The sequence below is a fragment of the Drosophila navojoa genome, chromosome 2 (genome assembly GCF_054131105.1).
Source record: "Drosophila navojoa isolate 15081-1374.11 chromosome 2, UAZ_NAV_1.0, whole genome shotgun sequence".
Classification (NCBI taxonomy): Eukaryota; Metazoa; Arthropoda; class Insecta; order Diptera; family Drosophilidae; genus Drosophila; species Drosophila navojoa.
The window spans coordinates 28,890,621-28,910,552 of record NC_142890.1 but is presented as its reverse complement, the minus strand read 5'-3'; the positions used below and the strand labels follow the sequence as shown (position 1 = coordinate 28,910,552).

The 19,932-nt window shown below is 44.4% G+C and overlaps 6 protein-coding genes across 44 annotated transcripts in view; 4 read left to right on the top strand and 2 right to left on the bottom strand.

The window, feature by feature from the left end:
• The first annotated feature begins 31 nt into the window (after positions 1-31).
• Positions 32-3,484, top strand: ash2 (Set1/Ash2 histone methyltransferase complex subunit ash2). Of its 2 annotated transcripts, XM_030386741.2 has the most exons (7): positions 32-344; positions 414-598; positions 667-1,011; positions 2,089-2,469; positions 2,532-2,812; positions 2,880-3,137; positions 3,248-3,484. In XM_030386741.2, exons 1-7 carry the CDS (start codon positions 178-180, stop codon positions 3,350-3,352), a joined length of 1,722 nt encoding a protein of 573 aa, XP_030242601.1. In that variant the 5' UTR covers positions 32-177; the 3' UTR covers positions 3,353-3,484. The 2 variants fall into 2 exon arrangements, with proteins under 2 accessions (XP_030242601.1, XP_030242602.1); XM_030386742.2 differs by lacking the exons at positions 32-344; positions 414-598; positions 667-1,011 and adding an exon at positions 1,356-1,939.
• Positions 3,485-3,684: 200 nt separating this feature from the next.
• On the bottom strand, positions 3,685-5,392 carry LOC108653581 (uncharacterized). The gene has a single exon (XM_018104245.3). It carries the CDS (start codon positions 5,058-5,060, stop codon positions 3,753-3,755), a length of 1,308 nt encoding a protein of 435 aa, XP_017959734.3. The 5' UTR covers positions 5,061-5,392; the 3' UTR covers positions 3,685-3,752.
• Positions 5,393-5,490: 98 nt separating this feature from the next.
• On the top strand, positions 5,491-9,896 carry LOC108660384 (uncharacterized). Its single transcript, XM_030386725.2, has 6 exons — positions 5,491-5,831; positions 5,921-7,687; positions 7,831-7,912; positions 8,703-8,787; positions 8,878-8,983; positions 9,042-9,896. The coding sequence occupies exons 1-6, from the start codon at positions 5,635-5,637 to the stop codon at positions 9,610-9,612; spliced, it is 2,808 nt and encodes a 935-aa protein (XP_030242585.1). The 5' UTR covers positions 5,491-5,634; the 3' UTR covers positions 9,613-9,896.
• Positions 9,897-9,972: 76 nt separating this feature from the next.
• Positions 9,973-10,764, top strand: LOC115563554 (bolA-like protein DDB_G0274169). The gene is made up of 2 exons (XM_030386755.2): positions 9,973-10,434; positions 10,498-10,764. Exons 1-2 carry the CDS (start codon positions 10,138-10,140, stop codon positions 10,654-10,656), a joined length of 456 nt encoding a protein of 151 aa, XP_030242615.1. The 5' UTR covers positions 9,973-10,137; the 3' UTR covers positions 10,657-10,764.
• Ppox (protoporphyrinogen oxidase) lies at positions 10,667-12,347 on the bottom strand. Its single transcript, XM_030386746.2, has one exon. It carries the CDS (start codon positions 12,214-12,216, stop codon positions 10,780-10,782), a length of 1,437 nt encoding a protein of 478 aa, XP_030242606.1. The 5' UTR covers positions 12,217-12,347; the 3' UTR covers positions 10,667-10,779.
• Positions 12,348-12,848: 501 nt separating this feature from the next.
• Positions 12,849-19,932, top strand: part of slo (calcium-activated potassium channel slo) — a 57,210-nt gene continuing 50,126 nt past the window's right edge. For 32 of the 38 annotated variants that reach the window (XR_016197640.1, XM_089265387.1, XM_089265369.1 and 29 more), the window contains exons 1-3: positions 12,849-12,939; positions 15,193-15,552; positions 15,661-15,850. Coding sequence is in view for 36 of the 38 variants with exons in the window: in XM_089265387.1 (XP_089121513.1) it covers positions 15,788-15,850 (63 nt within the window). In the remaining 2 variants the exon portion in view is untranslated. Of the gene's footprint in view, positions 13,001-14,473; positions 14,831-15,192; positions 15,553-15,613; positions 15,851-19,932 lie in introns of those variants that run through there. The other 6 variants (XM_089265370.1, XM_089265371.1, XM_089265374.1 and 3 more) reach the window with 6 other exon arrangements.

Below are 19,932 nucleotides of genomic sequence, written 5' to 3'. Positions count from 1 at the left end.
AGTCCACGCTATTAGTATTTCACTGACTGTTAAATTAACAGTTAGGGTGACCACACTTTATGCCCATAGATCGAGTTTCGATAAATCGCCGCCGCTTTGGCAATTCATTCTGCTAGCCGCATTCATTTGTTTACATATTTTGTGAATAAAAAATCCAACTAGATACTATTATTTAACATGGACGAGTGCGTAATGGAGAGCAGCTCACCCACTGAAACCAACCCAGAGCTCGGCTTCAACATGGAGGATGAGAAAATGCAATTGCAAGACCATCGCGCTTCCGCTGCTGCCGGAGTCACTGCAGAAAGCGGAGACAGGCAGGCGGCAGCCGGCGTTTGTTACTGGTGGGCGCATGTGACCATATATTTGCTTTGATAAGCACAATAATGATTGTTTACGTTCTGCATTTCTAGTGGCAAGGAGCGCAACCTGAATGTGATCGAACTGCTATGCGCAACATGCTCGCGCTGGATTCATGAGACCTGCATTACCTATCAGCTGGGAAAGGGCAAGCTCTTGCCTTTCATCACAAACTACATATTTGTGTGCAAAAACTGTTCGGCCACAGGCCTGGAGAGCTTTCGCAAGAACCAAGCGAGTAAGTGCCGCTAGACATCAAGTCGCGCTGACCCAATTCTTTATTTTGTGTACTTGCCTTGCCTTTAGCCATGACTCAGATGTTTCAATGTGCCATTGCCAATATGCAGCAGGCGGCTCTGCGCGAGGGCAGGTCTCAAATACAGTTTAACAAGGACAAGGAGATCATACCTTATATTGAACAGTTCTGGGAAGCAATGACAACGATGCCTCGTCGTCTGACCCAGACCTGGTACGCGAACGTGCAGCGCTCCCTGGTTAAGGACATAAACAATTTATTTGTCTACGAGGAGCATGGGGACCAGGGAGCTATGTATGGATTGTTCCACCAGGACTTGCGTCTCATCAAACCGAACTATGAGATTATGAGCAAAACTGGCGCCTTGCGTCTCACAGAGGACGGCTATATACAAGGTAAGATTTGATAGTTTTTTATATCCACTTATTTTATTTATATTATTTAGATTTTATTTCCCTTCATTTCATAAAATATATTTGTTTGTCGTATAGAGTATGTAAGATTCGGTGTTTTGCTTGCCGTTAGTTGCGCTCATTTTTGTTTTGCCTGCCATTCGTTACAGCTGACACCGCACAGTGTGATTAGAGTGTTGCAAAAGTTGATGCAAATTCATGCAAACACAATGAGCGATGTTTTTATCGCATTCTGTTTTGAAAGCTCTTCCAAACAAAGTAAACGAAGCCAGCATGTGTTTACCGTTTGTGTATGTGTATGCATGTGTGTGTGCGTATACGTTATCTCATTCACTTGAATTCAAGCAGGTCCGCCCAGAGAGCAGCAAGCATTTTAATTTGCTTGTTTTGGTTAATTTATTGTTTCAAGCGGTGGCGGCACCGTGGAACGCGACCGCACTTCGGGTGGCAGTGTCTATTTTGTATTCTCTCTTTTTTTGTGTTTCTCGATTGCTCACACTTTTCGCTCTCGCCGTGCTTTTCGCCATTCAGTGGAAGCGAAAGCTGATCGTAATTACGTTTCGCGGCATTTTCTTATTTCTTGTTCGTCGTCTCTCGCTTCACATATGTACGCCCACAAAACAGAAAAACTAGAAGAACATAAAATAAACAAACAATCACAACTGACACCCACCAAGACTGAAGGCGAGAGAGAGAGAGAGAGAGATAGATAGAGAGGGATGGTCGGCAACACTCATTGAACCCAATTTCATGAATATAATAAATAGCTGCGTTCTATTTTATTGTTCCGTGGCTCGTTAGGTGTTCGTGTGTCAATTGATTAAAAGCACATCGCAATTAAGGCGATAAGTTGTCCTTGCGATGACGTCAACACTGAGCGCCGCGTCGTTTGCCAGCAGCGAAGAAGATTGTGAGTTGGGAGACTTTTTCACCGTCGTCAGATTTCCAGCACACAGCATTTTGTTGTTTGCATATCGCAATTCAAATTGCCTTTTTCGCATTACACGCCCCAAGTCACGTACGGCTTCTTATAAACTTTTCTCTTGTATCATATTGCAGCGACGCTTGCTAAGAACAACAGACAGAAACGCAAATTTCCTGGCACCGATGCGGGTCCAACGGGCAAAAAGGGTCGCCCCAGCTCGGATATTACGGCCAATGTAAAGCTACCTCCGCACGGCTATCCGCTCGAGCATCCATTTAACAAGGACGGATATCGTTACATACTTGCGGAGCCGGATCCGCATGCCCCATTCCGCCAGGAGTTCGACGAGAGCTCGGACTGGGCCGGCAAGCCCATACCTGGTTGGCTCTATCGCACACTGGTGCCGCAATCCGTGCTGCTGGCACTGCACGATCGAGCACCCCAGCTGAAGATCAGCGAAGATCGTCTGGCAGTAACTGGAGAGCGAGGTTATTCGCAAGTGCGCGCGACACACTGTCAGTCGCTCTTATCATGTTATTTCGAATTGAAATTGGAATCCGAATTGTTTTGCTTTCAGCTGTGAACCGTGGCTGCTGGTACTATGAGATCACCATTGAGGAGATGCCCGAGGGCGCTGCCACGCGCGTTGGCTGGGGTCGAGAGTACGGGAATCTGCAGGCGCCGCTGGGCTACGACAAGTTCGGCTATTCGTGGCGGTCGCGCAAGGGCACAAGGTTCACTGAGAGCCACGGCAAGCACTACAGCGAAGCTTACGGCGAAGGCGACACACTTGGCTTGCTCATCGACCTGCCCGAGTTGCCAGAGATAGACTATCTGCCCAACACATTCAAAGACCGCGTGGGTTTATCTGTGAATTGATCGATTGCCGGAAACTTCTTTAATGAAACTTCTCGTTTCGTTCCAGCCTCTGGTGAAGTTCAAGTCCCATTTGTACTACGAGGACAAGGACAAAATTACTGAGACCCTGAAGAATCTGCAGATCCTGCAAGGCAGTCGCATCGAGTTCTTCAAGAATGGCCAGTCGCAGGGAGTCGCATTCGAGGACATCTACATGGGCAGCTACTTTCCGGCCATTTCGATACACAAGAGCGCTACAGTCAGCGTGAACTTTGGCCCGGCTTTCAAGTATCCAGAGGTGTTGGCTAACCGCAAAGCAAAAGGCGTAAGTTGCTCGAACGGAATAAGGAATGAGGATGCGCAAATGGATAGATTGCAAGAAGCCATACATAGTTTTACTTATAATATGATATCTCTTCCTTTCCCTCTTACTAGATGAATGATCGCGTGGAGGAGCTGATCACAGAGCAGTGCTTAGCAGACATGCTATACCTTACGGAAAACGATGGTCGACTGCGTCTGGACAACATGAGTCTGTGAATTGAAGCAGCTTTCATTGTTATGCATGATCAAACAAGAGTTTTGGCATAACAACTAGCGCCTATAGTAAACTATATTAAACTGTAATAATTTCTAGAGTTTTTATAATAAAATGTATTTTTAGGAAACAAATATTTAGCAGAGATAATGTGTTAAGAATGTATATCATATCAAAATGCTGTCTAGAATATTTAAAACAAGATCAGTTCAAAATGTTTAATAACTCATAATTATAGATAGTCGAGCTTGCCATAATCGTACTCGTCAAAATCGAGGATGATTTACCATTATTATTCTTGAATCCCTATTCCTTATTTCTCAACCCTTGCGCGTTTACATAGATGCCTGAGTCAGGCCAAACTTTATTGCTAACGGTTGTTGTATACAATATCGGATTTGGCTACTTAAAGGCTTTGAATTTTGAGGCACTGTACGGTATATAGAAGGCACTACTAGTGTTAAACTCCGATCGAGGATGATGAATGGCCGCGGAGATCGACCGACCAGTTGAGGGGGTGTTTGAGTTGGTTGTGACTTGGTCCAGCGACATGCCATACTGACGCGAATGGTGCATGTCGTACTCCCTGCCCTTGGCATTGTTGTCTACGGCGATTCTGTTGTGCGTGGCCCCTCGACTGGATATGCTCTGGCTGGAGGTGGCAGTCGTGCTAAAGTCTCTGTGGCGGTTCAGTGAGGGCAACACAATGGCATGCCTGTTGTTCAGAAAACGGCTGGCTGCCATGGGCATATTCCAGGCCGATCTGACGCCCGCCAGTTGCCGTCGCTCTGCACTGCTAGCATAAGTCAGGGCCGCTGATTTGGGTTGGTGCAGCTGTTGCTGGTGCTGCACCTGCGTCAGCTGCACAAAGCTTCGATTATTAAGGAGCCCGCGAAATCGTCGATTCGAGTCCAGCACATTCAGGATGGGCGGCATCCGCAGGCGAGAGCGGGCCACGGTTGCCGACTGTGGGGTGACTGGGGCGGGCGGCTGCTGGGCGTGCGCCCGCTTCCGCAGCTTGACCGCCACGGATGTGATGTGCAAATCCCTATCGAGCATGGCCACAAGTTTTTGGGCAGAAGGCAGATAGGTGCGGCTGGATGCCATGTGATGGGGCTCTTCGTGCTGGCGCTGGCGAAGTCTCGCTGCTGTCGGCGTGAGGAATCCGTCGTCTTCGTCGTCGTCGTCCTCATCCCTCTCGTCGTACTCGTCCAGAGAGTTGAGACTAAGATCTGATATGGAATCGATCTCGCCGGCTTCATCTGGTAGCGCGTTGTGGCGACTGCTGTCCACACTTTGCTGCTTCAGAGGCTGCGCTTTGCGGGTTAGTAAGCTTGGAAATTTACGTTGCCAATCGAGGATCTCGTTGCGCAGCTCTGGCTCCAGCTCTGGCAATGGCTCCTCGCCACTTAACATTCGATCGACGCGCTCCCAATCCTGTTTGTTCTTCTTGATGGCATCATCGGCCCAGGGTATGGAGCCAACTGAGCTGCGGTCGATGCTGCTGGACGAGTATGGCACATCTTGCAGGAACTCAGAGTCGTCGTCCTTGTCGGCGTCCGGCTCATTGTGCGTATCGTCATTGCCGCTGTGGTTATTGTTGTTCTTGTCGCAAGGGTACAAAGGCCCATCCTCCTGACAGACCTTCTCGCCCTCGATGGAGGAATTGTAACGTTTCTCAGCTCCGAAATAATAACGTCTACCAGACATTAGACAATAAACGGGATCAGCAAACTGGTTGCGCTAGTTCTTAGTACTTGGCTAAATGATGTGAATATGCCCTTAAAATCGATGCCGCAAAAAGTTGAGACGACGTCGGCGGCGGCTGAGGCAGCAGCGTTTGACAATTGTTGTGTTGTGGCTCATTCCAGTTTTGCCTGTTATTTATGAAACTCTTTTATATCCGTTTCCACCCCATCTCCATATGTGATGCGCATGCGCAGTTGCAGGCCTGAGGCGATAGCCGGCTGCTTGGGCTGACCAGGAGATGGACAAAGGCATACCATGACTTTTTCTTTAGCATCTAATCTTTTTGCAGTGGGATCTTTTCTTAAATTAACCCCAATTAGTTTGAATTATGCATCTTGGCCTGCTACATAGCGGATCTGAAGTGAGCGGAACAAGTTCCGATTCAGGGCGTCGTTTGCAGGCGCTTTACAGCACTGGCGCTGTCACACGGAGAGCCAATGGAAACGAGTCACTAAAAAATAGACGAATTTTGCCGGCCGAGCGAGCGTGTGTGAACTCTGTGAAAAAGTTGTCATTGCCTAATTGATGGAAAATTATGTGGCACGAAGCTCGAAAACAGGAACGCCGGATACGGGGCCTCATCGTGGACTACCGCAAGCGTGCCGAGCGTAGACAATACTTCTATGATAAGATCCAAGCGGACCCCACGCAGTTTCTGCAATTGCATGGCAGACGCTGCAAAATTTATCTAGATCCAGCCGTAGCGGCCGCCGGTGACGGCGACGCAATCATGCAAGTGATATTGAATACAGTTTATCTTCCAATCATGGCAAGCCAATCAATGTGCGATATCTAATTTGATCCTTGTTCTGTCCTTTCAGTGTGCCCTGGCAGGGACATCAGGACAATCTTATCGATCGCTTTGATGTCCGTGCACATCTGGACTACATTGCGCCCGTGCCAAAGAGCAGCAATGAGCAGGGCGAAGACGATTCGGAGTTGACGGCGGAGGAACGCCAATTGAACTATGAACGCTATCGCATTTTGGCCCAAAATGATTTCCTCAATGTGAGCGAAGACAAATTCCTACATCAGTTGTATTTGGAGGAGCAGTACGGAGCAAACGCGCAGCTTGAGGCGGAGCGAAATTTGGGAAAGAAGAAACAGAAGAGCACCGGCGGAGCCACTATTGGGTACTCGTATGATGATGTCGGGGATTTGCCTTCGATCGCAATCGGCCCACAGCCCTTTGGATCGGTGCAGCCGGCGAGCAGCAGCAGCAGCGGCGCAGTTGTTCCTTCGGGCGAAAAGGCTGAAAACTCTGATGAATCTGACTCCGATATCGACATGGATGTCTCGATAGACATTGGCAAACTGGATACGGCTCAGGCACACGAACTAAATGCTTGCGGGCGTAACTACGGCATGAAAAGCAACGATTTTTTCTCTCATCTAACTAAAGATGCAGACGAAGCGGATGCGCTGCGCATTGCGCGCGAGGAGGAGCAGGAGAAGATGTTATTAAGTGGCCGCAAGTCACGCCGAGAGCGACGAGCACAAAAGGAGCGACGCATCGCAAATCGTCCATTCAGCCCTCCCAGCTATGCGGCCAAGGAGGACCAGAGCAAAAACAAGGATAAGGACGAGGATTCGGAGTCGCGGTCGCCGTCACCAGCCGAGGGCGGTGGCGAAAAGATTACCTATATTACCTCATTCGGTGGCGAAGACGAGATGCAACCGCACTCAAAGATCACTATCAACTTGACCAAGCCTGGTCAGACCTTGGGCGAGTCCTGCATTAATGCCAGCAGCGGAGCAGCATCTGCAGCTACTTCAGTGTCATACGCACAAAAGGTCAAAGACAACCTTGATAAACTGAAGCTCATGAATGAGTCGGCTAAGCGCAGTGGACGACGGCGCTCGCATAGCACCTCCCGCAGTCCAAGTCGCCGGCGCAGTCGCCGTCGCAGCTATCACCGACGCAGCCGCACACGGAGCCGGAGACGACGGCGCTACTACTCCAGATCGCGTTCCCAGTCTCGCACTAGATCAAAGTCCTGGGAGCGCTCACGCAGCCCGAGCTATAGACGATCGCGCAAACGCTATTCCTATTCCTCTGGCAGCTCCAGTGCTAGCTCCTACACGAAGTCGAGGAGGCGTCGCTCCCGCTCCCACTCACGAGCCAGCCGACTCAGTCGAGCGCATTCATGTGTTAAGAAGGCTGCAACGCCACCAGCAACACAGAAAACACAGACTATTTGCCTCAGCACAACAACAACGACGACGACGGCCAGCACCATATTGGCAACAGCGGCGAGTGTGCCGCTCAAGCAGCTGCTGACAAAGCCGGCGGAGCAGACGGTGTCCGCCGTGCCCATGATCAGCTATCCGTTGTCCTCGCGCGTGCTCAGCATGACGACAACTGCACCGGCTGTGATTAAGGCTACGCCGGTGGTGCCCCAAGTGACAGAGCCACCACCGCCGCCCTTGAAGCGCTACTACGGACGGAAGCGCGGCAACGATACGTCCTCCTCGTCAGCGGAGAGTAGTGATCCCAGCGATGCGGAGGAAGATGAGAGCAAACAGCCAGGCAAATCTCTGCGCGGCAGAGACCGCGATGACTCTGACGAATTGGATGTGGATACTGCGTAAGTGAGGGCAGCACGTGTGGTAATGTTGAGCAACCAAAGAAGCCTTATCAGTTTTCATTCCAATATACATTTTTGTCTTAGATCATTCACTATTTTGACATACTAAATATATGTATGTTTATAATATCTATCTCTTTCAGCTCGGAACGCTCACAGCCATTGATGTCGTCATCCAGCACGGGTAATCAAACAGGCAAATATAGTTCTGCTACCGAAACCAAAGTCAGTAAGCAAAACCAAAGTGTCTCATTGCCTCAAATAACTGGAGTACACCACAAAATTTCACGCCTCTACCTCAAAAAATCCAAACCAAACAATGTGAATCCAAGTCAGACACCAACCAAATATGAATACATTATAGTATATATATATATACCATAACGTACTCGAATGTCTTCTTAAAAAACATATCCGAGAGATAGACATAGCTATATTTAAGTGTCCGACTGTCCGTATGTTCATCCGCACTAAAAGTCAGAAAGATAGAGAGTTTAGACTTACCAAATTTATTTTGTAAAAACTTCAAAAAATTATTTATTTATCTTATATTATTGAAATAATTAGATTATAATTTTTTCAAAAGGAAGCGTTTAGTTAGGGTTTTTTATATCTGAAAATTATAATTTGCCGAAATGTTCTGTTCTATTGGTATGATCGGGTACCAGGTTTTCTTTCTTTCCGTTATCGCTTAGAACTTACAAATTTGAATGATACAAGCATTATTATTAGTAATAATAATTATAATGGATCCCTTTTCATACTCGCATTGTATTTAGCTTTCATCTTCGCCTTCCGATTTCTTTGCTCTAAATCAATTTGAAATATTTAAGTTATTTGAAATCTGTCCTAAAAGGCAAAAGGAAATTTTAATTTTTGAAATCAAGTTTTTGCTTAATTGTTGGCAAGTTTTTACGCAACGACACTTTCGACTGATACCAGAACTGACTCCAACTTCACCATTCTGTTTTGGCCTTATGATTATATTAAATGATGTGGTTGGTGACTTTTACAGGGCTCTGGACAGGCGAGCGGCAGTGGACGACCCAATTTGCGAGAGCGGCTTAAGCGCAAAATGCAAAACCTGCTGAACAGGCAATGTAAGCCGGCGAGAGTGTAGTGTGAAGTTCAAAGATAAATAGAATGGCCATCGAGGAGCAAGTACTACATCGTTCCATTTCCAATTCCAGATAAGGCCGATAAGCGAGCAGAGATCGAGAAGACGGAGAGGGAGCGACAACTGCAGCAGGAGCGCGAGGACGAGATGCGTGAGCTGGCGCTCAAGCTGCGGCGCAGGTGAGTAATCAGTTGTGGGTGGCTTTAGTGAAGCCCTCTCACATCTCTTTATTCACAGGCGGCGAGAGTTGCGCCACAAGTACGGAACGCCGTCCAGCGGCAAGCTCTCCGACAGCGACGTTGATTCGGTGGACTCAGAAGCTCCAGCGCGCACTACCAAAGCATCCGCCCGTCGCAGCAGATCACGCAGCGGCAGTCACAGTCGAACTAAGAGACATAGATCACGTTCCCGAAGTCGACGCAGCACTAGTCGTGTGCAGAGAAAACGCAGATCCCGCAGTCCCAGTCGGAGCCGAAGACAACGATCGCGCTCTCGTAGTAGACGAAGCAACAGTCGGCCGATCGAGCGTAAGCGCAGGTCTCACAGTCGTCGACGCAGCGGCAGTCGAGAGCGCAGACACTCCCGAAGTCGACGCAGCCAGTCCCAGTCACGAAGACGCCGCCAGCGGGAGCACAGCCTGGAGAGAGCTCGTGACCGCGAACGATACAGGCAGCAGCACTACGAACGTACGCACAGTGCTCGAGAGGAGGCTCAGGCTCATGGCAGTGGCAGTGGCTCTGGCAGCGGAAATCGAGGACGAGTGGTCATATCGGCGCCACCCAAGCTTAAGAAGCTGGTCGACTATTGATGTGGATCAACAAACGTATACTCAAGAATAGAAAAATGCGATAATATGATGGATATGATATGATTGGTTATGGCCGCGCATCGTTTGTTTTAGGTATAGGCATATTTTTCTATGGCTTTATGCATTGTTGAATGTATTTGTTTACGCTTATGCTCAATTAAACAAGTGCATAGGAATTCGAATTGTTTTTAAAATTCGAAAAATGCCTGCAAAAAAATGTGTTACAAGCAATACATGCATGAGTCCTGTCTCTATATAATTGAATAAATGGTAAATTGAAAATCTGTTTTTATGGCTAAAATTGTATTTAGTTAAGTATTTGCATATTTGTTTCAAATGTCACAGCGGATTCACTAAAGTTATTTAGTATTTTTTTTTAGATGTAAGATTCCTGTCGGTTCATTTGTTTCAAATTAACGTGCAGATATCATGAACTGAGCCGAACTGGTTCATTTCTGCTTTCGTGTAGGTCGCATAGCATTTTGTTTATGTAATTGTGCAACAGCTGTGCGAGAATTTAGAAACATGTTCGGCTTAACGTTGCGCCAGTCCGTTCGAATTTCAGCGCAAAAAGTGAATCAACTACTTAGTGGAAGTAGCGTAGTAGCTAATAGGAGCCTACAAGCAAACATGTCACAGTCTCAAGAGCCGCAATATCCGCCCATAGAAACGGCGATGAGGAAAGCGCTAACAGAGCAGCTGAAGCCGATATTTTTGGATGTGAGCAATGAATCGCCGATGCACAACACGCCGAAGCAGGCGGAGTCACATTTTCGGGTGCTCATTGTCTCCGAGAAGTTCAATGATTTGACGCTGATAAAGGTGAGCTGAGGACCAGGAAGGGCACTTGAGATGAAGCAGAACTAATTTTCGTTCTCCTTGCAGCGCCATCGACTGGTGAATGACACAATAAAGACGGCGCTAAAGGAAGCTGGGTTCGAGTTTATGCATGCGCTCTCGATCGAGGCGAAAACACCGAAGCAATGGGAGCCCGAGCAGGAGCCGGAGAAGAGTCCGCCCTGTTTGGGTGGCTTTGGCAAGTAAACGGCTATCGTAGACGGGGAATTTTGGGAAGTTTATGTGCATAGAGAAAATCAGTCAAATCACAGTTACAATTGCAAATATATACAAAGAATAATTATTGAATGGAAATATGCGAATTTCAGTTCAAGGTTCCGACGGTGATGGCAGTTCCTCCACCTGTCTGCGCGCAGACAAGATGACATCGTTGATGCCCACGCCATCGTAGGCTGCGCCACACAGGGATAAAGGCAGTTTATAGTCCTTGATGTACTTCCTTATGTTCTCTACGCGTCTCTTGTGCCCCACTGTGTACTGGGGAATGCATTTGTGGAGTATGTGCACTCGGCTGAACATGGGCTCCTCCTTGATCTGCAGGATCTGACGGACGTGCTGGTGGGCTATGTCGCGGAGCTTCTTCTGACTCGGCTGGTTGCCGAACCACTGGTCGAACCAGCGACCGCCCATCATAACGGTGAGGATCGTGTTGCCCGCCATGTCGAAGCAGCAGCTGTCGAAAATCACCCCGAGTATGGGCAACTTCTCGACAGGTGGCACTAGCAGGCCGAAGCCGTTGTGCTTCAGCAGTTGGTCGCTATTGTACTGGATGTTGACCACCACCACGTCCACATAGGGTATTTCCAGCAGTTGAGCGGCCAGGGATGGATGCTGCGCTCTCACCACCGACGCCAATTGGTGTGCTGGCAGAGCGCTTATAACGTGTCTCACCGGCACCTCGGCGTCGCGCAGGCTAATCCGTGCGCCGTCGCTGCTAAAGGTTAGATTGGAGCACTTGCTGCTCAACTGCACATTCACGTCGTGTTCACCTAAATATTTGCGCATGGCACGGGGCAGCTGTTCCAGGCCGTCCTCGACGCCATACATGGCCCACTTCTCCTTGGTGGCCTGCTTGAACAACTGGGGCTCGCCCTTGGCAAATAAACCCGTTTTGTTCTCGTCCACTTTGTCCTTGAAACGGGCGTAGAATGCACCCTTCAGCACTCCGCCGTACTTCTGCTCGTTCTCAAAGAGAGTCTCCATTAGGAATCGCACGCTGATTTCGTGAGCGTCGCCGGCACAAATGCCACAGATCATCGGGCTGATGGCATAGTCGGCAATTTCCTTGCCAAATCGCCTTTTGGTAAAGCTGTAAATGGATTCGTCCTCGTTCTTGGCCAGAGTGCTGCCCGTGAACAAGTCGTGGAGCAGAGCTCTATACAGAGGCTTCGTAAAGGGTGGAACTGTGCGGATTAGGCCCTTAGGACTGTTTGGAAGCATGCACACTTGTCCTTTAGCATAGAGCATGCGATTCTTTGCAGCCACATGGGAGCTGGGAATGGGATGAATGGGCAGCTCGAGTTCTTCTATCAGCTCGAGTGTGTTGGCACCCGCTACGCCTTTGGGGCGTATTGTTCGCGGTCCTCCTTCGAACAGGAAGCCCCGATCCTTGTGGCCTTCCGTGCGTATCCAGCCGCCGACGCGTGGAGATGCCTCGTAAATGGTCAAAGGTTTGCCGAAACGTCGCAACAGGTAATAGCCTGCTGATAGCCCACTAAGGCCGGCACCGAGCACGGCTGTGGTCATAGTGTAGCTGGTGAACTTCTCCTTGTTCTTTCTGTTACCTAATGTAAGAAATTTGTGTTTGATTGCCAAATCGGAGCAACCTATTTTTCAGAAGTCACGTCCCGACTGTTTTGATTATCGAATTTTAAAATCGATGGCCCAATAATCGTTTTTAGCTCAGGGCTGCAGTAACTAAGAGTTCGCAGCCTCTCAACCTACTACTGGTTCATTCCACACGACAGTTAATATATAAAAAAAAAAAACACGAATACCTCAACTAAGAAATGAATGAATGAAGAGCAGTGAAGTGCCTCGTATGGTTTAATAAAAGTTAAAAAAAAAATTATAAGAAAAAAATACGTAAAATTCAAAAAGGTTAATACCTAAAAGTATGCTACAAATAAAAACACTCTTTGGCACAGCGTTATGCAATACGAAATTAATTCTTGTATTCCATACGCCACGTGAACGGATCACTAAATAAGCAACACTCAAACATATACAAAGAAACACAGACACACACACATGTTACTCTTGGCTTCTCGTTGCAGTTTTGGCGCCAGTTTTAATGAATTACAAGCTTCGCCTGTCATGCCAGGCCCCTAGCATTCCGAAAAAGCTCAAAGGCGAGCTTCGGCTGTACAGAGCCAAGAGTCATTTAAGTTCACAGCGCGCAGAATTGTATCCGCTGCTGACAAGAAAGGTTGGTGCTAGGCCTGTGCGCGTCGTGTGCCTGTGTGAAAAGTAATGGAAAAAAGTTCCTCATTAAATATATGTACACACATACACACACATTGATATATAAGTATGTGCACATATATATTATATAAATTAAATACAAGTGTACCTATTATATTGTATATTTCATATATATTTTATATACAATATATTTACTTATATATATACACTGTATACGCGCATACATACACACAAATACTGTGAGAGTGAAAAATTTTCTAACTGCGTATGTCAAATTAAGAAAAGATATACGTATATTCCATATGATATATTCGTGTATTATGGCCGCTTAAAGAATTGAATAATTGAAAGTGAAATAATTGTTGTATAAATGCAAAATATTTAAACATATTTTTGGACAAACAATTCGGAAATATGATTTAGCGAAATAATGAAATACAAAGCAAGAGATATATGTAGTGTTAAATCAACTGAAAAAAAAAAAAGAAATCTCAAGGAACTATGGCTCGGCAAAAGAAAATTGGAATCTTCACGGCAACTTTTTCTGTTTATTCTGGCGTTGCTGGGGGCTTCTATTTAAAAGAAGAGGAGGTCCGCACACACGCATGGCTAGAAATATTCATTCGCCTACTCACACAGAGGTGCACACACAAGAGCACACGTATACACACGTGCACATACGCGATACACGCACTGTGCGCCAGTTTCATGCTGAATCGCACAAAACGAGCACAAAACAGTTTTTAACGACGACGAACAGAACGACAACGCAACGCCAACGACAACGCCAAGCGAAAGGACACGATGATAAAGTCGATGGGCAGCCGGAGATTTGGTACAGTGGGGTATCGTGTATCAGATTGTTGTTGCTATTGCCGTTGTTGTTGCTGTTACCGTTGCCGTTGCCGTCGCCGTCGCCGAACGAGCTCCTGGCCCCGTTCTAGCCACGCTTCGTTGTCATCGTCAATGTTATTTTTGTTGTTTCCTATTCGTCGTCGTCGTATTCGCGTTCGTTGTCGTCGTCGTCGTCAACGTCGACGTCGACGTCGTAGTTGTTGGTGTTGGCGCCCGTTGTGCGCGTTTATTGGTATATGTGTGTCAGTCAGTCAGTGCCCGAACATGTACATTTCTGATGTCCGGGTGTGTGTATGTGCGTGTTTGTGTATATGTGTATGCTGCAGCAGATACCTACAAGGAAATTAAGCCCAATTCCAAACGAGTTCAATGTGCGCACAGCCAGCCAAGGCAGGCAGTCGGTTTCTCGTTCTGTCGGATGGTCGGTCTGTTTACCTTTTAGCAACGCAGTGGCAGCACAGTGGCAACACTGGTTGTGCTCGTTTTAATACAGTAGTTGAAGCAAATTAACGTGTTTTAACTGTGTGCATAGTTATAATAAACATGGCAACTCTTGTTAAGTGCATATTTGAGCTGTGCGGCTGGTGCTCTACATGTGTGTGCATGTTACTATGTATACGTGCATGTGCTTGCATGTATGTGTGTATGTATGTATATATGTGTCGAGGAGCACAACTAAAAACTAGGGCAGTGTGTTTCCGTTTCAACGACAGGCTGCAGCAACTCTTGGAATCGTTCATTGCCTCGTACACGCTCCACGCGCACGGTTCGCATTCCTACGCAGCCAATTGGCGGAGCTGTCCATGCAGCCCAGCTGCAGGAAGTTGTAAATAATTTACGGCATTTAAAAAATGCAGGCCTAACGATTCAAAATCAACTTAAACAAAAGGAAATATTCAATATAATTTAATGCCTGTGGCAGACATTGCGTATGCTTAACAGAAATTAATTTGTGCGTTCAACTCGAAAGAAAAAGCTTTCACACTCGTTCGGAATACGCCCAAAGCACATGCGCCCCAATCACAAAGTGAGCGTGAGAGTGACAGTGAGAGTGAGAGTGAGACAGGCAAAGGTAGAATGCGTGAGAGCAGAGAGGGAGAGAGAGGCACAGAGAGCAACGCCTGCGAGTCCTAAAAATCGACGCTCAGCTGCTGTTTCTGCTTTAAACGTTGCTTCGCGTCTTTATTTATTTATTTATCAGGCCGCATTTTCATTTTTCCTATACTAACTATGCAGTTAGAGTCATTTGTCCGGAAAAAGTCGAAAAACTACGAATATTCTGCCACTAATTGCGAATAACGGGAATAACATATAAATAAATTTATTATAATATGATCAATTCAGAATAACAAGTAAAAATAATTCAATGTGTGCAAAGTGAGAGTGAAGTTCAACAATAATTCAATAAAATTAATCAATTTAATTATTTTTCTCAAATCATAGCAAGCCTTTAGATCAAAACTAATACAAGCAAACGCACAATGAAACTAATAACGGTATTCGAAAACAATTTAAAAATATAATATTTATATAGAATATTACCAATTAAAATTAATAATTCGATTATATAATAGCCCGAAAATAATGGTATAGAAATCGAAAAAAAAAGCAAAACAACACAGCTATAAGATTATTTCTACGGCAACAATAAATAAATAAACAACACACAACAATATAATTTGTATTCAATCAACAACAACAACAATTACAACTGGAACAAATCGTCTACACGTTGATGTGCGATTTGAGCGTGTGAATGTTGGCAGCCCTGGAGCCCTGCCTCGGTGGTTTAGCCTGTACTAGGTGAGTAGAGATATGGTGGAATCGAACTTAACCCCGCCCCTCTATAAATATATATACAAAGATACAAACACACTCTCCCACATATATACTGACGCACACAATTTCAAGAAGCGAATATGAGACGGGACACAACCATATCGATTGCGGCTCCTAATTTGGCTCTAATTGCAAAAGAGAATACAAAATCCAACCAGATACCGAAAACGAAAACAAAAACGATACCGAAACAGCTAATATGGCCAGCTGGTGTCCAAATTGTCATGAACTGCCACCGTTTTATCCGCCCATCTCGCCAAAGGTAAAACTCACACTTTCGTTTCACCAATACCAGAGCTAGGATAGCTACCGTTAATGCTCAAGTGTACTTTCAAGCTGGCTATAGATGTGCAACAATCAGTGCCACCAAAAAAAACTGTTAATCAATCATGTTGTGGTCATCTCTCATTAAAGCAAATCAATGGCGGCTTTCTTTTGGATTAATTAGACATTAATCATTTTCATATCTGGTTGCGATCTATGAATCATCTCAGTATATGTATATAAAAGTTTAGCATGTAAATTAGAGAAATTCCATGTCGTATAGAATAAATGTAATTGAACTAGTTTAATCGGCCATAAACTAATTTGTCTAGTTTCGATATTTTATTTTCTTTAGATGATCAAAAGCGATGCATCGCGATGTTTGTTATTATTTGCCCAGCTACTTGTGAACGATATGCACTTCCGAACAGTTCAGTTATCGATCATGAGTCGTTGAGCTACTTAATGACTGACTAATAAGAATCGTAAACGACTATCGTTCTCAAGTAGCTGAATTAACTGAACTATACTCGTGAATGTCATATGTATATCTGCGTATGTTTGTGTCCTCTTTTATGCATTTGTATGGCGGAGTACTTCTATACGTCTGCACCAGCTTGCGTGACCTTTGCAAATGTGGCACAAAAAATGAAACCAAAAGCAGACAAAGCAACGCTCAACGTGCAGTGCTCGGCGGGCAGTCCCCTAAGCCCTTCGGCCTTGGTAATGTCGCGACGCCAGCAGCGGTCAGCAATCAGTGGCCACAATCAGCGGGCCAAGTGCGACCCATAAATTGCTCAAAAAGTCGAAGGGTATTTGTCAACTGGCTGATTGCTGCTCGCTGCTTGTCGGTTGTCGCTTGTCGCTTGGCATTTGCCTTAGTCTGGCTGTCGTGTCAGCTCTGCTGTCTCTATCTGAGTTCTTCACAGTTCTTGGCTTTCCACAATTTGACGGACATGCGTCAAGTTATCTACCCACCTCCACGCCCCAAAATCAATAGTTCGCAATGTAAATTATTGCCACTTGGTCGTTGAGTGACTTCATCCATTTGATTGTCGCTTTCGGCTCAGACTTCTGCCATAATTTATATCGCGTCGCTATCTAAACGCCCTCCGACTAGATTATTAGTAGCAGCGGGTCATTTCTATAGTCTGTGTACAGCTCTTAAGTCCAGCAAAGGCACTTTGACACAAATTCCAAGCTAGACCAACAATTTTCAACAACATTCTGAGTAACAATAACACAGGTCAACAAGTTTGTGGTAACCGAAAATCATTCAGCGATCTAGAATATGTTATTCGAGGCCATGCGAGATGCAGCAACGTCAAGATAATTTATTTTATAGAATTTTAATTACAATATTGCATTTCAAAAAATGTTTATCCTTGTACTGTGATTGCATCTGAAACTCATAGAAAAATTAAAATTTGTTATTTTTCACAAGGAGAAAGGGATATGCTATCTAAAGTGTAGTGAGTGAAAGAGAAAGATGTATGGTGCGTATGACATCGGGAAAGAGTGGGTGTATGGGAGCTCTTTAGTAAATATTTAGATATTTGAATGACGAATAATGGCTAGTATAATATTTACAAGATATTTATAAAGTAAGCAATTTAAATCAACGATATAATTATCATGCTCCCAAAAGCAAATTTGCTGCTGGTGTTGCTGTTCTCAAGACATATCAGAGCTACTATTCTATATCACTGAATGTTACCAACATTTGTTAACTAGTGTAGTGAATCGGTACATTTGGGTTGTTTACTTTTTCCTTAAACTTAATGAATCGTGCATAAATATTTACAAGCTGTGTGTCGAATGTTTGCAATATAAAATATGTCTCTACTATATCTATAGCATATACATATGTATGTGCTTAAAATTACATTTGTTCCAATGGGTCAATTCGAATTTGGGAGACGTCTGTATGCCAAAAACAATATTTATTTACAGTCTATCGACTACTCAGTGGAAAATACGCTTTGCAGCGAATCATTATCAGAAGAGACGTGCTCTATATAGATTATAAATGTCAGTAGTGCAATAATCCAATTTGATTGATTTCATAAACAAATAAATTGACATATATACAATACAGACAGCTCGAATGCTCAAAGAAAACAAGTGCAGAGTTGATTTTTAGAATGGTTTACTTATTAATGGGTCACATTGGAACAATTTCAGTAAATTCAAGCATCTCATTAGATTCTAATACGATTTTCTGACTAATTGACGTTCACTTCGCCTTATCAGCATATTTCGCATATCAATTATCAATTAAAATGAACTGAACGTTCTTCTTATACCCTGAAGTCACTGAAAATGGGAAAATAGGGTATCATGCCTTTGTGAAAGTGTATGGAAGGAAATATAGGGAAGGAGAGAGACGTGCCAGTTGTAGTTTGTCTCTTACAAATGCAGACATAGGCTTGACTCTGCATAAAATAAGTAGTTGAATTGTTTCAATTATTTAGTTAGTTATCGATAAAAATCGATGCACTTAAACATTTTTAAATCGTAGCAATTTGGATACCTTACACATTTTGTAAAATGTCACAATAAACATTGATATATGTATTTATCGGGTTGTCATTATAATGCTCAAAATATCATTATGTATATTGTTTATCTAGTAATTTTTCATGTATGAGATTACACATGGAGCTCAGAAAATTGTTCCGGGTATTTTTGTAGTGGGGCACCGATACAATTAGATTGACTCCATATAGAATAATTAATGGGTATACGTCATCATCGTGCACTTGCGCTTAACATTATTCCATGCATTTCGCATTTCAAGGTTAGCTATAGATAGTTTCAAAAATACTCACATAAGTACGCGAATTGAAAGACTTTTATAATTGGCCAAATGCAATGAGCCAATAATTTGAAACGCCGCAAGTGTCGTATATGAGGAGAACTATGACTGTAAACAAGGCCTTGCTCGACTAGAGGATACCAAGTAAACGTATCCGTACTATACTAGGAAGAATGCGATGCAACGTAGGCAAAATTAAAGTAAAAAGGAAATTAAGAAAGAATCACTCATGGAAAGTATTTCCTTTGATGTATTGTTATAGCCGTGGTTAGCCTTCTTCTGTTGCATACTTTCGTACACAGGCATATTGCCGCTTATTAAGCACTCTCAATGGGTATACGGTATTAAAAATAAACGCTGCTGCCCCGGCTCGTCTCGGCCCGGCCCGGCTGATGATGATGAGCAATTATGGCTAGTGGAAACGCATAGTTAAGACGGAGGCATAGTTAACTGGGCCAGCTTGTTTGCATGTCGGGGGCGGTCTGGGGCGTGGGGCTTGGGGTTCTTTGTTGGTCTATCCCCGCAGGAAATAGCAAACAAAACGCGTAAATTATGAAACGACAGCTTACTGGCAACATGGCGTGACTGGGCTGAGTTAACCTGTCGGTTCCTCGATTGCTGCTGGGAGTCACAATGGGGCGACAGGTCAGATAGGGAGTGAGAGAGAGAGAGAGAGAGAGAGAGAGAGCGAACGCGAATGAGAGATGGAATGCAAAAAGTGTGAGTGTTTCGTGTACTTGTATTTGTGTGTGTGTCTGTGTGCTTAGAATGGCACTGGGCAGAAGAAAAATAGAGAAACTCATAATTTATATATTTATATTTGCCCTGCTGCTGCTGTTGTTCTTGTTGTAATAACAATTCATTGTTGGCAGCTCACCCACACATCAACACATATACCCAGGCTTTATTATACAAACTTGCAAATACCCTTCAAGTGGTCATACATATTTTCTTATAAACTTTAATTCAATGATATAGGAAATGATATAGGAAATTAAATTTCTTTAAAATCTATGCAACAGAAGAAAAATAATCATAAGATAAAAATGTATTTTAGTTCAAAAAGTGTTTACATTTTATTTTATTTTATTTTATTTTATTAGTTTTGTCAATTGCAATAAATATAAATAAAAAAAGAAAAAAAAATAAAAATAAAAATAAAGTAAAAATAATAATAATATTAATAAAATAAAAAATTAATGACAATAAAATATTTAAAAAATTTTAAGATAAAGAAGTTTAAGCCTAAAAACTAAAAAAAA

Coding starts and splice junctions, on each gene's coding strand:
- ash2 (XM_030386741.2), top strand. CDS start 178: ATGGACGAGTGCGTAATGGAGAGCAGCTCACCCACTGAAACCAACCCA. Junction 2,470..2,531: donor GCAAGTGCGCGCGACACACT/GTCAGTCGCTCT, acceptor TTTTGCTTTCAG/CTGTGAACCGTGGCTGCTGG. Junction 2,813..2,879: donor CCAACACATTCAAAGACCGC/GTGGGTTTATCT, acceptor GTTTCGTTCCAG/CCTCTGGTGAAGTTCAAGTC.
- Ppox (XM_030386746.2), bottom strand. CDS start 12,216: ATGACCACAGCCGTGCTCGGTGCCGGCCTTAGTGGGCTATCAGCAGGC.
- LOC115563554 (XM_030386755.2), top strand. CDS start 10,138: ATGTTCGGCTTAACGTTGCGCCAGTCCGTTCGAATTTCAGCGCAAAAA. Junction 10,435..10,497: donor ATGATTTGACGCTGATAAAG/GTGAGCTGAGGA, acceptor TTCTCCTTGCAG/CGCCATCGACTGGTGAATGA.
- LOC108653581 (XM_018104245.3), bottom strand. CDS start 5,060: ATGTCTGGTAGACGTTATTATTTCGGAGCTGAGAAACGTTACAATTCC.
- LOC108660384 (XM_030386725.2), top strand. CDS start 5,635: ATGTGGCACGAAGCTCGAAAACAGGAACGCCGGATACGGGGCCTCATC. Junction 5,832..5,920: donor GGTGACGGCGACGCAATCAT/GCAAGTGATATT, acceptor CTGTCCTTTCAG/TGTGCCCTGGCAGGGACATC. Junction 7,688..7,830: donor GAATTGGATGTGGATACTGC/GTAAGTGAGGGC, acceptor TATCTCTTTCAG/CTCGGAACGCTCACAGCCAT.